This window comes from Macaca nemestrina, chromosome 17, assembly GCF_043159975.1.
Source record: "Macaca nemestrina isolate mMacNem1 chromosome 17, mMacNem.hap1, whole genome shotgun sequence".
Classification (NCBI taxonomy): Eukaryota; Metazoa; Chordata; class Mammalia; order Primates; family Cercopithecidae; genus Macaca; species Macaca nemestrina.
Genome location: NC_092141.1, coordinates 5,246,261 through 5,263,158, shown reverse-complemented (window position 1 = coordinate 5,263,158; position 16,898 = coordinate 5,246,261). Strand labels below are relative to the sequence as shown.

The window sequence follows — 16,898 nt, the reverse complement described above, 5'->3', positions numbered from 1 at the left end:
GGAGAATGGCGTGAACCTGGCAGGCGGAGTTTGCAGTCAGCCGAGATCACACCACTGCACTCCAGCTTGGGCGACAGAGCGAGACTCCGTCTCAAAAAAAAAAAAAAAAAGAGGCCGGGCGCGGTGGCTCAAGCCTGTAATCCCAGCACTTTGGGAGGCCGAGACGGGCGGATCACGAGGTCAGGAGATCGAGACCATCCTGGCTAACACGGTGAAACCCCGTCTCTAATTAAAAATACAAAAAAAAACTAGCCGGGCGAGGTGGCGGGTGCCTGTAGTCCCAGCTACTCGGGAGGCTGAGGCAGGAGAATGGCGTGAACCTGGGAGGCGGAGCTTGCAGTGAGCGGAGATCTGGCCATTGCACTCCAGCCTGGGTGACACAGCAAGACTCCGTCTCAAAAAAAAAAAAAAAAAGATAAATAGGCACTACTCTGAATAAAATCTAAACAAGTTTGCCTGCATTATTATTTTTCATTTTTATTTTTTGTAAAGATGGGGGGGGTCTCACTATGTTGCCCAGGCTGGTCTCAAATTCCTGGCCTCAAGTGATGCTCCCACCCTAATATCCCAAAGTGCTGGGATTACGGGCGTGAGTCACTGTGCCTGGCCCACGCACATTATTAAAGATTGACTTGCAAGGCTGGATATGTTGATTTTTTTTTTTTTGAGAGGGTCCCATTCTTGCCCAGGCCAGAGTGCAGTGGTGCCTTCATGGCTCACTGCAGCCTCAATCTCCATGGGCTCAGGTGATCCTCCTACCTCCCTAGTAGCTGGAACTACAGGCACACACCACCACACCCAGCTAGTTTTTGTATTTTTTGTAGGTACAGGGTTTTGCTATGTTGCCCAGGCTGGTCTCGAACTCCTGGACTCAACTGATCCTCCTGCCTCAGCCTCCCAAAGTGCTGGGATTACAGGTGTGAGCCTCTGTGCCTGGCCATAAGTGCATTTTTAAAATTATGGATAATATACATTTATATAAGGCAAGGTCTTTTGGGGAAAATAATCCGTCTTTTAAATTAGCAAGCTATTTTTCTCATCTTGAACCCCACAGTGTTCTCTGTAACACTCAGCTCCCTCTGACCTCCAGAGAACTTTGTATTCTATCATTTTCTTGCTCACATTTAGTCTCCCTGGCCAGATTTTAAACTGCTCAAGCAAACACTGTTGCCAAACCATCCATTACATTCCAGGTCTTGGGTCACTGTCGACAGGTCTGTGAAAACCTGGCCGTCAGAGGTGTCAAAATAAAGGTAGGAGCATCAGGGTGTGGAAACCACACCCTGTGGAAACCAAGAGTAAACCTAATCCTTCCTTCGCCCAGAGCCGTGGTTTGGCTGCAGTTGGCATATCCATGGTTTTGGCTGCTTGCAACTGGAGACTGGCCTCAGAAAGCTGTGCAGTAGCAGCTCAGAGCTTCAAGTGGGTCAAAGTGTTTTCCTGAGAACAGGATGAAAATGTGGGGACTCGAGTCTGGCAAGCCTACGGCAGTGCTGGAGTATAATCTAACCTGCAAAATCCTGGCAATGTGGCACAGTCAAGGGCTCGCTGCCTCGATCCAGAACATTAAAACAAGCAGGCAACAGTCTGGGAACAATGACGTACCCCCGCCAGAAGGCAGGTGACACAACCAGGATGAAAACTATCAGGAAAGCGCTTGCCCAACCCATCCGCTATCAGGAGAAACTAGCTACTCGGGAGACCTTTCAAACAAGTGAGGTGACTTAATAAAGCAGAAACTCCTCTGTGCCCCACAGATCCTTCTGTATCTGTCCGCAACAGCCAGTTAGGCACTGACAGGCTGGCAGTCCCTCTACCTCCCCTCGCATCCCCCCTTCTGTGCTTTGTCCATAGCAGACAGTGGTGTGGCTGGCACAGATGGAGACACTGGATAAGCAAAAATGAAAGCAGGGGAGGCCAGGTGCGGTGGCTCACACCTGTAATCCCCAGCACTTTGGGAGGCCGAAGTGGGCGGATCACTTGAGGTCAGGAGTTCGACACCAGCCTGGCCAACATGGTGAAACCTCGTCACTACTGAAAATACAATAATGAGCCGGGTGTGGTGGCACATGCCTGTAATCCCAGCTACTCGGGAGGCGGAGGCTGCAGTGAGCCGAGACTGCACCTCCAGCCTGGGCGACAAAGCAAGACCCTGTCTCCACCCCTCCCCCACCAAAAAAGCAGCAGGCGGAAAAGACCGGGCTGCGCATCCTGAAGGAAGAGACAGGAGGCTGCAGTTCAGGACGACAAGATGGAAACATTCTTATGTCCAGATCCGGGTGGTGCCTGCACAGAGCACACATGTAAAACTTCACTGGTAAGTATGCTTAAGACCTGTGCCGTTTCCTTATATAACCTACACCTCCACGAAAACCCAAAACAAACAGGCCACAAGCTCCCTGTTCACTATCCTTTATTAAAGGGGCCACATCCTCATGGGACTCCAGCCACACCAGTCAGGTCCCCCAAATACAGCAGGAGGCCTGGAAGAGGAGGGGAATGACTTATGATCCTACCATGTCTCCCTAGAAACAGAAACCACCACAGACAGACAGACGGACAGGGGCTGGGGAGAACTTGCCTCACTCTGTCCTCTCCCCCTTTCCCCTACTTAAAAAGAAAGTCAAACACTGGCTACGCAGCCCCCCAGCCCCCCACCCCACCCATAGCAGCGTTTGTGGGACCCACCCCCTTGCGAGGGGTGGCCCCGAGGCAGCTTCCTCTCTCGCTTCACTTTGGTTTGCTCCTGGCAACTCCGTGCCCTCTTCCTTTCCTCAGCCTCCAGCTCGGCCTCCCCTGCGTCTTCTATCACCTACTCGGACCTTCTCTCTCATCTCCTGGGCCTCCCTGCCCCAGCTTCCGGGGAAGCAGCGTCTCGGGCGTCTTCCCTTCTCCTAGCAAGGGGCCCCACCAGGCCCTCTGCCCAGGATGTGGGACTCACACAGCCGCCCCACTCTCCTTGAGGTCAGGGGCAGAGCGCTGCCTTCTCATTCGTGGGGGAGTAGTGTATGGGGGGTAGCGGGGCCCTGGGGGCCGCTGGGCTGGGTAGGGTTGGGGCGCCTGGGGATGAGAGTTGTGCTTTTTGGGCTGGAAGTGCTGGGGTTCAGGCTGTGCAGAACCCGCTCCCCGGGATCGGCCCCCTCCATCCAGGGAGTTCCTGCGGGGATGGTGGGACCTTCGGGGACTCGGAGGCCTGCGGGCAGGGGTGGCTGGAGGGGGAGTGACCTCCTCAGGGGGTTGGGGTGGAGCTGGAGCCTCCCCGCTCCCCATCCCTGGCCAAGACTCCCGGTGCTGGGGGTTGCTCTTGAAGGGGAAGCGTAGCTTGCAGTCGTGAGGGGGCACAAAGCGGGCTGGGGGCCTGCGCAGCCCCCCGCCCCGGCCCCCAGAGCCCTGCAGTCCCTGCAGCCGTAGCTGCTCCTGCTTAAGCCAGCGAAGACGACCACGACGGAAGGCAGGGTCCTCCTCCATGAGCCGTGACACCCGCTCCCAGCTTGACAGTGGTGGCGACGGGGGCCGGGCTGATGGCATGCGGTCACTGGGGGCTGCCTCCTCTGCTGCCTCTGATCCTTCAGGCGGGGCCCAGGGGACCTCACCACCTTCTTCATTCTCATCCTCATGATCCTGGGAGGGAGGAGTGAGAGAAAAGGAGAAGGGATGTGAGGAGAGCTGAATCCTCAGGACATGTGGATTCAAGAGGGATCTGGAGTGCCTGGAGGTCAAAGGGTCTGGAGAAAAGCCTTGAGATAAGGAAGCTCGAAAAATAGGGGTTTAGGGCCGGGCGCGGTGGCTCATGCCTGTAATCCCAGCACTTTGGGAGGCTGAGGCAGGCAGATCACAAGATCAAGAGATCAAGACCATCCTGGCCAACATGGTGAAACCCTGTCTCTACTAAAATACTAAAAAAAAAAAAAAAAAATTAGCCGGGCATGGTGGTGCACACTTGTAGTCCCAGCTACTCAGGAGGCTGAGGCAGGAGAATTGCTTGAACCTGGGAGGCGGAGGTTGCAGTGATCTGAGATGCGCTACTGCACTCCAGCCTGGCAACAGAGCGAGACTCTGCCTCAGAAAAACAAAACAAAACAAAAAAACCCTGCACACTTTATATCAGTGGGTCTTAAACTTTGCTGTACTTCAGAAACACCCAGAGCTTATTACAAATGCAGATTTGTCCCCAAAGATGTGATTCAGTAGGTCTGGGGTAGAACCCAGAAATCTGCATTTTTAATTAGCAGTCTGGTGACAGTGAGGCATGTGGTTCATAAACGATATTGGAAAAAAACTGTGCTATACTTCAGTGAATTTTTTTCCAGACTCGGGGAAGGTTAGGCTCTGAGATGGAAGGTTCAGATTCCTAAAGGGAAGAGCTGAGGGAGAAGGGCGGGAGAAGGCCAGACCTACCTGGGCCAGGGGGATGACCCTCTCCATGCGGAGCATGCGGTCCCGCAGGGCCTGCAGCTCCCGGTCCTTGCTGCTGTTCTGCAGCTTCACCTCCTGCAGAATCCCCGTCAGCTTGTCGATGTGGGCCCGGAGGTCCTCCACCTCTGCCCCTCGGGCTCCCTCCTCACTGCCACCACCACTGCCAGCTCCACCTCCTTCCTCCTCGCCCACAGTGTCCCAGACATCCCGGGCCACGGCCCTCCAGGCATCTCCGGGGCCCTCCGGCTTGCCATAGGTGCGACACAGCTCCCGCATCTTGAGGGCGGCCAGGGCCTCAATCTCAGCCCGCCCGTGGCGGAAGTCAGCCAGGGCCACCTCGTAGCAGATCTCCTTCACGGCCTGCATCTTCAGGTCAGCCATGGTGGCCCAGCGGGGGTCTTTGCCCTGCAGCCTCCGTCGCTGGGGGATCTGATAAACTCTGCGAGGGGCCCTGCGCTTGCCACTGCTGGGCAGGCCACAGCGTTTGACAATGGTCTGGACCGTGGTGGGCGGCAGCTGCTCTCGCAAGGAGGAGATGAGTCGCCAGCTCTCTTCACAGGAGCGCTTGTCAGAGTCATCCCCGCTGTCTGAGTCCGCATACTGGGGCCAGAGAGAGAAAGAGGAAGAGAGGGCTAAGGACATCCAGAGCCCATGTGTCACTAAGTGACACTGGAAACGCACCCATCAGGGAGCCCGGGTTCAAGTCCTGCTCCATCCCGACAGCACACCCTTGGGCAGACTGCTTAACCTCTGCTCCTCTAGACAACAGAGATAATGACGGTATCTACCTCCCAGATCCATTTGGAGTACTTAGAACCATGGCTGGCACAGAGAAAGTTACCATAAGTATTAGCTGTAGCTAATCAAGTGTGGAACTTTGTGCAAGACTTAAAAGACCATTGAGGGGTGGTGGCGCGTGCCTGCAATCCCAGCATGTTGGAAGGCCAAGGCAGGAGGATCGCTTGAGCCCAGAAGCTGAAGACCAGCCCGGGCAATGTAGTGAGACCACCATCTCTACAAAAAAAAAAAAAAAAAATGTAGCCAGGCATGGAAGTGCACACCTGTAATCCCAGCTACTCAGGAGGTTGAGTTGGGAGGATTGCTTGAACCCAAGGAGTTCGAGGCTGCAGTGAGCTATGATCAGGTCACTGCACTCCAGCCAGGGTGACAGAGCAAGATCCTGTCTCAAAAACAAAACAGAAAGTCCACGGCCGGGCGCAGTGGCTCACATCTGTAATCCCAGCACTTTGGAAGGCCAAGGCGGGCAGATCACAAGGTCAGGAGTTCAAGACCAGCCTGGCCAACATGGTGAAACTCTGTCTCTACTAAAAATAGAAAAATTAGCCGGGCGTGGTAGCGGGCTCCTGTAATCCCAGCTACTGGGGAGGCTGAGGCAGGAGAATCGCTTGAACCCGGGAGGCAGAGGCTACAGTGAGCTGAGACTGTCCCACTGCATTCCAGCCTGGGTGACAGAGGGAGACTCTGTCTCAAAAAAAAAAAAAGAACAATCTTAATAGCAACACAGGTAGTACTTGGATACGGTGAAAATCATAAACTTGGCACGATCAACTGGAGTATGGGAAGCCCTGGTCAACTGGAGGCATCTTACTTCCTTCCTCACAATGGATTCCTCCTGTAGTCACATCTCTCTCCTGGCTTTTTCCTCTCGACCCTTCCCCTTAGCCCCATGCCCACTTCCTTCCTACTCTGGCTCAGGGGTGAGCACTGCACTCGGACTCAGGCTTGCTGCTCATCCGCCCGTCAGCCCATCTCCAGCTCCTGCTGCCCCTCACCAGTCGCTGCTGCTCCAGCAGAAGATCGGCTTCTTCCTTTTCTTTCCGGTACTGATTCTCCAGATCCTGCAGCCTGGGATTGGGCGGGGAGGGAAGGAAGAGCAACCCTGGTGAGGTACCTGACAAGAGGAGGACACGGGCCCAGAGGCCTGGGAGGGACGGCCTAGAGGGCCGTGGGGCACGTGGGCATCCCCCTCGCACCTCTTCTCCATTTCCAGCTTGATGTCGATGCCTTGCTGCTCCAGCAGTTCCTTCTGGGCAAAGTTCCAGTCGACTGGCTCAGAGGGCGGTCCTGGGGGTGGGGGGACCCCTCGTTCCCGTTCCAGCCTCGCCTGCTCCGGGTGGTTGAAGCGGAAAACGTGGTTCTTGCCCATCACAATCCTATTCCCTAGAGATGGGAGGAGGGAAAAGTAAACTCGCTCCCCAACAGCACCAAACCCATCCCTACACCCAAGACAGAGAGGATCCAGCACAGGGGCTGTGACACCCTCTCTTCCATCACCCCAAGTCTGAGGGCAGCTGGAGCCTATGCTCCCCTGGCTGACACCCAGGGACCAACCCCATTCCTGTCAGCCAAAGGGAATTGCGAGAGCTTGGCATCCTCTTCCTGTTCCCTGGGACAGCAGGAGAAACCAAGACCTGACTCCTTGACCTTCGCTTCCCAGTTCCTTCTTTATATCCCCGTGCTATTTCTGATGTATTTCAGGGTCCGCCTCTAGGATGCACCCAGAAGGCCCTCCCTTGAGACTTCCTCCATACAGCCAGGCCCCAGAACCCGCACTCTGTGACACATCTTCTACCTGACTTCAGCACCAGCGGCTCCGTCACAAGCTTCCCATTCACATATGTCTCAGCTCCTTCACAAGGCTCCAGAGTGACCACCACTGAACGGAAGGGCAGAGGAAGGGGAAAGATCAGACCCTGGAGGAAGGTGGGTCATGGTCACAGATTCCCACCTTGCCTTACCCCGAAAAACCACACATGCACCACCAGTCCCACCCCCAGTACCTGTGGGGGGTGCCATGGCCCCTCTGGTGGCAGGCAGCACGGGAAAGGAAGAGCAGAAGGAGGGTTAGAGCCCCAACTACAATTCCCAGAAGCCGCTGCAGTGGCTCCTGACTCACCCACCTCTATCCTCCCCAGCAGCAGCTTAGAAAACCAATAATTGTCAAAAGGATTCATTCCTCATGTTTAACTGCTCAGAGGCCCTGTCATTTCTGCCTTCCAGATGTCCATTCCTACCTTTCCCACTGACATTATCCCTGGTGGGGCCTGGGTTTCTCCAGCAGGCTTGTAGCCCACCTCTCTGCCTCATGCATCTTGCAAACTGCTGCCTGACTCACCTTCTCAAGACACAGCTGATATATGACAAGAGAAAGTCAACCCAACCCAAACATCCATCAAGCTGCTCCTCAGTACAAATCATTGAGCCTGCCAGTTTCTGGGGACACGAAGATGCATGAGGCAACTCCCTGCCCTCAAGGAGCAGTGGCCATTGCCACAGAGGAACCCTGGTTTCCCAAAGGCCCAGGCTCTGCAGCTCCTTAGCCAGGGATGCTGAACAAGTCAATTTAACTTCTGCGATATTCTATTAGATGGGATAATGAAGTCTAAATGAAGAGTTGTTAGAAGGCCCAAATAAGTAAACTATAAAATAACATGCAATCATGTTTTATTATTATAATACTTATACTAGAAGTAATAGAGAAACACAGAAACTGGGATGAACTATAACATCAGGCAGGGATGGGGACAATGGATGCTGCTGGGAGAACAAGAAGAGCAGAGGACTCAGCTTAGGGGCAGAGGACAGGAAATGAGCCAATGCAAAGAGAGACTCAGAAGACGATGGGGAGAGAGGCAGCCAAGGGCATCACGGTGGCTCAGGGAAACGGCAGCAGCAGAAGGGGACAGCAGGACGGGATGTGGGTGCCTAGAGGGGGTGCCATCTATCCCCATCTTTTCTTCATTTCTCATCATGCCCCAAAATTCATTTATTGATTTAAATCCAAATATACCACACTCCTACTATCTTCCAAACGCTATTTTATTAGGTCTTAGAAATACAGTGGTGATATAAAACAAAAAATCCCTGCTCTCATAGACCTTACTTCCGGCTGGAAAGACAGACAATAAACAAGATAATCTAAAGTCATTTAATCGTGATGGTTTTTTTTTTTTTTTTGAGATGGAGTTTCGCTCTTGTTGCCCAGGCTGGACTGCAATGGTGCAATCTTGGCTCACTGCAACCTCTGCCTCCTGGGTTTAAGCAATTCTCCTGCCTCAGCCTCCTGAGTAGCTGGGATTACAGGCATGTGCCACCACACCCAGCTAATTTAGTATTTTTAGTAGAGATGGGGTTTCTCCATGTTGCCCAGGCTGGTCTCTAACTCCCGACCTCAGGTGATCCACCCGCCTCAGCCTCCCAAAGTGCTGGGATTACAGGTAGGAGCCACCGCACCCGGCCAGATGCCATTTATTAAAACGAAAAAAAGAGGGGAAAAAAGGCATTTAATTCTATTAATATTTTTAAAAGCAGATAATCTAAAGTCCTCTCTAAAGAAGGGAGTTGGGTTGGGCGCAGTTGCTCATGCCTGTAATCCCAGCACTTTGGGAGGCTGAGGCAGGTAGACTGCTTGGGCTTAGGACCTTGAGACCAGCCTGGGTAACACATTAAAACCCTGTCTGTACAAAAAGTACGAAAATTAGCCAGGTGTGGTGGTGCAGGTCTGTAGTTCCAGCTACTCAGGAGGCTGAAGTGGGAGGATCGCTTTAACCCGGGAGGTTGAGGCTGCAATGAACCATGATCGTGCCACTGCACTCTAGCCTGGGCAACAGGGAAAGACCCTGTCTCAAAAAATAAAAACGAAAATGAAAATAAAAAAGGAGGGTATAGGTGTTATGCAGGGTAAGTGGGGCTGGGTCAGAAGACTGCTCCAGCTTGGCCCAGGCAGCCTTACCCTGAACCCATGATAATCTGACAGTCCAGGGCAGAGTTCACAGCACAGCCCCTGGTGCCTTCCATCCTGTGTCTGAATCCAGTTCTGCCATTTTGTGTGCTATTTTGCAAATCACCTAACCCCCGAGAGCCTCAGTTCTCTCACCTGTGAGCTGTGTGAGACAATGCAGATGCACAGAGTAGATGGTTAGTAAAAACCATTCTTCTACATCTGTACCTGTCTGTGCTGCCCCCGTCCTCCTGCCTGTCTCTGGCCAGGACTTAAATCTGCTGTTAAGAACCGAGGCCCAGGCCGGGCGCGGTGGCTCACGCCTGTAATCCCAGCACTTTGGGAGATTGAGGCGAGAGGATCACAAGGTCAGGAGTTCAAGACTAGCCTGACCAACATGGTGAAACCCCGTCTCTACTAAAAATATAAAAATTAGCCAGGCGAGGCCGGGCGCGGTGGCTCACGCCTGTAATCCCAGCACTTTGGGAGGCCGAGGCGGGCGGATCACAAGGTCAGGAGATCGAGACCATCCTGGCTAACACGGTGAAACCCCGTCTCTACTAAAAATACAAAAAAAAAAATTAGCCGGGCGTGGTTGTGGGCGCCTGTAGTCCCAGCTACTCGGGAGGCTGAGGCAGGAGAATGGCGTGAACCCGGGAGGCGGAGCTTGCAGTGAGCCGAGATCGCGCCACTGCACTCCAGCCTGGGCGACAGAGCGAGACTCCGTCTCAAAAAAAAAAAAAAAAAAAAAAAAATTAGCCAGGCGCAGTGGCTCATGCCTGTAATCCCAGCACTTTGGGAGGCTGAGGCGGGCGGATCATGAGGTTGGGAGATCGAGACCATCCTGGCTAATACGGTGAAACCCCGTCTCTACTAAAAATACAAAAAATTAGCCAGGCGTGGTGGCGGGTGCCTGTAGTCCCAGCTACTCGAGAAGCTGAGGCAGGAGAATGGTGTGAACCTAGGAGGTGGAGCTTGCAGTGAGCCAAGATCACGCCACTGCACTCCAGCCTGGGTGACAGAGCAAGACTTCGACTCAAAAAAAATAAATAAATAAAATAAATAAATATATATATAAAATTAGGGCTGGGTGCGATGGCTCACACCTGTAATCCCAGCACTTTGGGAGGTCAAGGCAGGCAGATCACCTGAGGTCAGGAGTTCGAGATCAGCCTGACCAACATGGAGAAACCCTGTCTCTACTAAAAACACAAAATTAGCCAGGTGTGGTGGCACACACCTGTAATCCCAGCTACTCAGGAGGCTGAGGCAGGAGAATTGCTTGAACCCGGGAGGTGGAGGTTGCAGCAGTGAGTCAAGATTGCGCCACTGCACTCCAGCCTGGGTGATAGAGCAAGACTCTGTCTCAAAAAAAAAAAAAAAAAAAAAAAAAGCTAACCATACAGGCCCCAGGTCCCTTGTTCCCTGGAAGGTGTTAGGCCAAGCACTCCTAGTCTCTGAGGCACAATGCACACACCAGGTCCAAGCTGACAGACGGCACATGTGTACCATGTCCTGCCTCCCTGCCCAATTCATTTTCACAGAGACTTTGCTTGAGTTTATGTGAACCCAAATCATTCTATTTTTTTTAAAGTGTCAGAACTAAAACAAACTGGCGACCTCAAAAATACACCTCAGCAGGTGCAGTGGCTCATGCCTGTAATCCCAGCGCTTTGGGAGGCCGAGGCAGGCGGATCACCTGAGGTCAGGAGTTTGAGACCAGCCTGACCAACATGGTGAAACCCCGTCTCTACCGAAAATACAAAAATTAGCCTGGTGTGGTGGCACGTGCCTGTAATCCCAGCTACTCAGGGGGTTGAGGCAAGAGAACCACTTGAATCCGGGAGGTGGGGGCTGCAGTGAGCCAAGATCACGCCACTGCACTCCAATCTTGGGGAGACAGCGAGACTCCGTCTCAAAAAAAAAAAGGCCGGGCACAGTGGCTCACGCCTGTAATCCCAGCACTTTGGGAGGCCAAGGCAGGCAGATTACCTGAGGTCAGGAGTTCGAGACCAGCCTGACCAACATGGAGAAACCCCGTCTCTACTAAAAACACAAAATTGGCCGGGCGCGGTGGTTCAAGCCTGTAATCCCAGCACTTTGGGAGGCCGAGACGGGCGGATCACGAGGTCAGAAGATCGAGACCATCCTGGTTAACATGGTGAAACCCCATCTCTACTAAAAAATACAAAAAACTAGCCGGGCGAGGTGGCGGACGCCTGTAGTCCCAGGTACTCGGGAGGCTGAGGCAGGAGAATGGCGTAAACCCGGGAGGCGGAGCTTGCAGTGAGCTGAGATCCGGCCACTGCACTCCAGCCTGGGTGACAAAGCAAGACTCCGTCTCCAAAAAAAAAAAAAAACAAAAAAAACACAAAATTAACCAGGCATGGTGGTGCATGCTTATAATCCCAGCTACTCAGGAGGCTGAGGCAGGAGAATCGCTTGAACTCGGGAGGTGGAGGCTGCAGTGAGCCCAGATAGCGCCATTGCACTCCAGCCTGCACGACAAGAGCAAAAACTCTGTCTCAAAAAAACAAAAACAAAAAGAAAAAGAAACTTCGGCAATCATAGCTGGATAAAAGCAGGTTTTCCACAGGGATAAGTTCCGATATTCAAATACAGGTTTTTATTTAAAAAGGATCAGGGTGCTAGTTTTCATTAACAAGATCAAGAAGGGCAGCATCTTCTCTTCAGCAAAATCCCACCCTCTGGCTCACCAGTGTTCCATTTCTTTTTTTTTCTTCTTTTTTTTTTGAGACGGAGTCTCGCTCTGTCACCCAGGCTGGAGTGCAGTGGCCAGATCTCAGCTCACTGCAAGCTCCGTCTCCCGGGTTCACGCCATTCTCCTGCCTCAGCCTCCCGAGTAGCTGGGACTACAGGCGCCCGCCACCTCGCCCGGTTAGTTTTTTGCATTTTTTAGTAGAGACGGGGTTTCACCATGTCAGCCAGGATGGTCTCGATCTCCTGACCTTGTGATCCGCCCGCCTCGGCCTCCCAAAGTGCTGGGATTACAGGCATGAGCCACTGCGCCCGGCCAGTGTCCCATTTCTACCTTGGGACCCTCACCAGTTCCTAAGCATGCAGTAGTCTGCCCTCTCAGGGTGAGTGCAGAGGGCCGGGCCTGGGGTCTTCCTCCATTCATACCCATGAGCCCGAAGCCCCTCTGAGGACAAGACCGCATCCCCTCTTTATATGGCCGCACTCCCTGGTGCCCGACCCAGACCTGTGTGTTCAGTGTCTGGGGTGGAACATGGGGGCCTCTCTGTCTCCCCACCTGGCCTCTCTCATCCCCTCAGCCATTACCTTCTCCATCGGGCTGGGGGATGCTGCGGAAGAGACAGTGTTGCTCCCGAATGAACTGTCCGGTCAGCTTGATGTCCATATCTACCTGGCCGACCCTGGGGAAGCAGCGGCCAACATGTGTGAGCATACGCCAGACTTTAACCAAGCCCTGAACACTAATTTATCCAACTCAATGAGCCAAGCAAATTACTCCCATTTCACAGATGAGGAAGCAGAGGCTCAGGGAGGAGAACGGGTATGCCCAGGGTCATTCTGGTGGGCAGTGGTGATGCTGGGATCTGAGCCCAGGTCTGCCTGACTCTGAAGCCATGCTCTTAGTCACCATGTTATACAGCAAAGGGGAAAAGCAAACCTGGGAGAAAGGGGCACCCTCAGCCACAGGCCTCCACCCATCCTTAGGCTGATGATCCTGAGAGCTCACTCCCTACCCACGATGCTCATCAAGGACAGCCACAAATGCCTGTGGTGGGAGGGGAAGGGCACCCTCACCCCTTTAGGGCAGGCACCGAGCCCCCAGGACTTCATAATACCAGCCCAAGGAGCCACCTGCCTTTAGCTGCCCAGCCCTCAACCGCACAGACCAGGCCGTGTTTCCCTTCTCCCGCCCCCAGGGAAGGCCCTACCAAGGGAGGCCAAGGCAATGGCATCAGGGGCTAAGAATGTGGGGGTCTACGTTTCCCAACTCTCCTGCCCCAGTAAACAAGGATGTCTCGCCCTAACCAGACTGGCAGGTGGAGGCAAGACAACCACTGAGCAGGCAGGCTCAGCGACTTCTCTTGAAGCTGGGAGAGCATGCAGGGCTGTGGAGGCAGCTGTTTAGAGATCTGAGGTATCTCCAGGGACCACCAGGGAAGGGAGACACCAATGTGGCCAACCCCCTGCAGCCACACCCCAAAAGCAGAGGCTGCCCCCCAGGCTGCTGGGTACACGCTACCTGGTGACGCCATCCTTGATGTGGTAGAGCAGACACTCAGACATCAGAGGGTCTTCGTTCAGGTTCACCAGGTGGGGAGTCTAAGATGGGAGAGAAATGTGGTCGGGGGAGCCAGCCAGGGCTGCTATGGAAAGGAAGAAATGGAGTGGTGGGAGGAGACACCCCTCCAGGCCTGGCACTGCCAGCTGCGCCCCCTCACTCTGGAGAGCTCTCCTGCCCTCTGTGCTCCTCCCATCGTCATCCTTCCACCCTGAGGATCATATTGGTCCTTTGGTTCCCACCTCTCACACCAGCCACCTTCGGGACAGCCTGATCCACCCTCTCCTCACACAAGGGGCCTACAAAAATTGCCCCACCCATCCAGCTGTGTCCAGGTCAGCAACCCTTCCCAGGGCCTGTCTCTTCGGAAGCACCTCGACCCACCAGGCTCCCTGACCAGAAGTCCCGGACCCCCCTGCATTCCCTTCTTCTTCCCTATATTCCTCTGTCTCAGGTCCCATCAGTTCTTTCCTCAAAATGTACCTTGCAGCTTCTGGAGAGTTGGGGGAGACTGAGTGAGCAGACTGGTGCTCCCCACCTTTCATCAACCTTGAATTTCCTACACACATGAATCACTTTCACAATTTAAAAATGAAAGTGGCGCTTCAACTTAAAAGCAAATGGAACTGGCCGGGCGCGGTGGCTCAAGCCTGTAATCCCAGCACTTTGGGAGGCCGAGACGGGCGGATCACGAGGTCAGGAGATCGAGACCATCCTGGCTAACACAGTGAAACCCCGTCTCTACTAAAAAATACAAAAAACTAGCCGGGCGAGGTGGTGGGCGCCTGTAGTCCCAGCTACTCGGGAGGCTGAGGCAGGAGAATGGCGTAAACCCGGGAGGCGGAGCTTGCAGTGAGCTGAGATCCGGCCACTGCACTCCATCCAGCCTGGGCGATAGAGCGAGACTCCGTCTCAAAAAAAAAAAAAAAGCAAATGGAACAAACATGTTTCTTGAAGCGGACTCCCTGACTCTTCCCCAGTGACTACCTCTCCCTGGACTGCTTCACCTCAAGCCCGCATCCCTGCAGCGCCTGCCTGGGGCTGTCCTTGCCTGAGCCCCTCAGCGAATCCATCCTGAGTGACTGTCATGCTGCTGTGCTGAAAACCCAGCCCATTCCGTTCTCCCAAAGCACCTTCTCCCGACTTGTTCCTGTTACAGCAGCCCTGCCCTTGCTGGGCAGTACTCTGGGTGGCACACAGGCCTTGCTGCCTCTGTACCCGTTCATGCCACTGCTGCCACACCTGAGGAAGCCTCCCTTCCTGCCAGCTGCTGCCCCCTCACACACCTGTCCATCCCTGGGCACTACCCTGTCCCAGGCCCACCTGCCTTCCTGCCACCCCTCAGGTCTCCCAGCTTCCTGCCCACACCTCGCTATGGCCGTGCCTTTGCGTCTCTGCTGAGACCTCTCCAGCTGGAACCCCAGGCCCGCAGGACTGGAGCCTGCTTTTTCCCCTGGCATCCCTGGGCCTCCTCCATATCCCGGCTCTAGTCCACCTGTCCAAGCCCCCCTCCCAGGCTTCTCTCCCAGGCTCTGGACTTCCACTCAGTGGACCCCTGAGCACTCACTCCAAAGCAGGCCTCCCTGACCGCCAGTGTCCCCAACAACAGCCCTCCTCCCACCCTGCCCCCACCTGCCAAAATCATTCACTTCCTTCACGTTCCTCCCAGTGTCTGAAATGTACCTTCCTCCAGGAAGTTTTCCTGAGCCTTCCATCAGAACACAAGGCCCCTGCCTCTGCTGCAGAAGGACTGACTGTGGCCTCTCCACCTCACCCTGGTGGAGCACGAGGCGGGGCACAGAGATGAGTCAAGCCCAGGCACTGCTGTCCAGTCAGTCAGGAAATCAGAGTCAGCTAGGGGAGGTGAGGCTTGGCATGGAAACACCATTACAAGTGGGAAACGGATGCCTCATGGGGGAGTTTCTGATCGTCTCATGCCCTTGCTTAAGTTCATTTGTTCATTCATTTGTTCCCAGGGGGTTGAGTGCCTCTGTGTTCTGGGAGGGACTCACATGCAAAGAGGAACAAAGTGAAGAACTGTGGGATTTCAAGGGGACCAGGAGGACTTAACAGAAGGGCAACGCGGGAGCCGGCCTTGGAGGATGAGGAGGGCGTGGACATGCACAAGGAAGAGCGCTCCAGGAGAAAGCAGCCTGGACGGAAGCACGGAGGCAGAAAGCACAGGGTACAGAAGGGAAACAGCACGGAGTCAAACCTCTGTTTCTCTGGGAGCCACCTGAACACTCAAGAGCCCAAAGCTGTGTCCCCCACGGGTGTCTGTGTATCCTGTGCATCCGCCCTTCGCCCAAGTGCTCCAAGGATCACTCCTGTGACACTTCTCCTGAGGGACACCCATGTCCTTCCCTGCACTGCAGTGTCAGGCCTGCTCTGGGACTCACAAACACTGATGGGCTCCGGAAGCGGAAAGCAATCTATCCCTGGGGAGAGGGAACGCGATTTGGGGCAGTGCTTTTCAACTTTTTCTTCAGCCCTATAACTCTTGGTTCAGAATGAAACCTTCTCTAGAAGCCGAGGACATCAAGCAGAGAAGCAAGAAGCCGCTCAGGCCCAGGGTGGGGGTGGGAGCCCCAGGGTCTGGTCCTGCCCCTCTCCTCAGCCCCTGAGAAGGAAGCTCAGAACCAGGTTTGAATACCACTGATTCAAGCAATCCTTAGCCCCGGTGAGGGGGGTCTTAGCAAGAGGGGACTCCCTCCAAGACAAACTGTAGTTTTTTCCTGTAGGACCCAACCATTCCCTGTTGGAGTTATCCACACCAAACCCATTTCCCCCATGAGTCTAACAGTTCTCTCTTCTGGCTTCAGATCCCATGGCTTTCAAACATGAGAATAGTTCTTTTTTTTTTTTTTTTTTTTTGAGATGGAGTCTCACTCTGTCACCCAGGCTGGAGTACAGCGGCGTGATCTCGGCTCACTGCAAGTTCCGCCTCCCGGGTTCACGCCATTCTCCTGCCTCAGCCTCCCCAGTAGCTGGGACTACAGGCGCCTGCCACCACGCCCGGCTAATTTTTTTTTTTTTTTGTATTTTTAGTAGAGATGGGGTTTCACCGTGTTAGTCAGGGTGGTCTCGATCTCCCAACCTTGTGATCTGCCCATCTCGGCCTCCCAAAGTGCTGGGATTACAGGCGTGAGCCACCGCGCCCGGCCCAACCACATGGCTTTCAAACACGAGAATAGTTTGTCACCACCTTGAGAAAAATGTAAAAGTGAACTACCCTAAGACAGCTTCTCACTAATCACACTGGCAAAAAGAAAAGTCTTATTAAGCCTGAATGTGGAAAAGGGTGAGGGGAAATGGGCTCTCTTGTATGTTACCCTTGGGAGTACAAATTGGTATGGTTATAATCTTCAGAGGGCATTTTGGCAATATAGATTAAAATTTTACATGGCTACCATTTCATTCAAAATCTACACTTTTAGGAATCTGCTCTACAGACAACACATTTGT

General features: G+C 53.9%; 1 protein-coding gene across 1 annotated transcript in view; it reads right to left on the bottom strand.

Annotated features, from left to right (window-relative positions):
• Positions 1-2,396: 2,396 nt before the first annotated feature.
• The window catches only part of LOC105472535 (kinesin family member 1C), a 28,371-nt gene continuing 13,869 nt past the window's right edge, over positions 2,397-16,898 (bottom strand). Inside the window, exons 17-23 of the mRNA XM_071082209.1 lie at positions 13,395-13,474; positions 12,461-12,555; positions 7,010-7,093; positions 6,411-6,597; positions 6,210-6,282; positions 4,399-5,016; positions 2,397-3,621 (exon numbers count right to left, since the gene is read on the bottom strand). Of these exons, the coding sequence (XP_070938310.1) occupies positions 2,938-3,621; positions 4,399-5,016; positions 6,210-6,282; positions 6,411-6,597; positions 7,010-7,093; positions 12,461-12,555; positions 13,395-13,474 (1,821 nt within the window). The 3' untranslated portion in view covers positions 2,397-2,937. The remainder of the gene's footprint in view (positions 3,622-4,398; positions 5,017-6,209; positions 6,283-6,410; positions 6,598-7,009; positions 7,094-12,460; positions 12,556-13,394; positions 13,475-16,898) is intronic.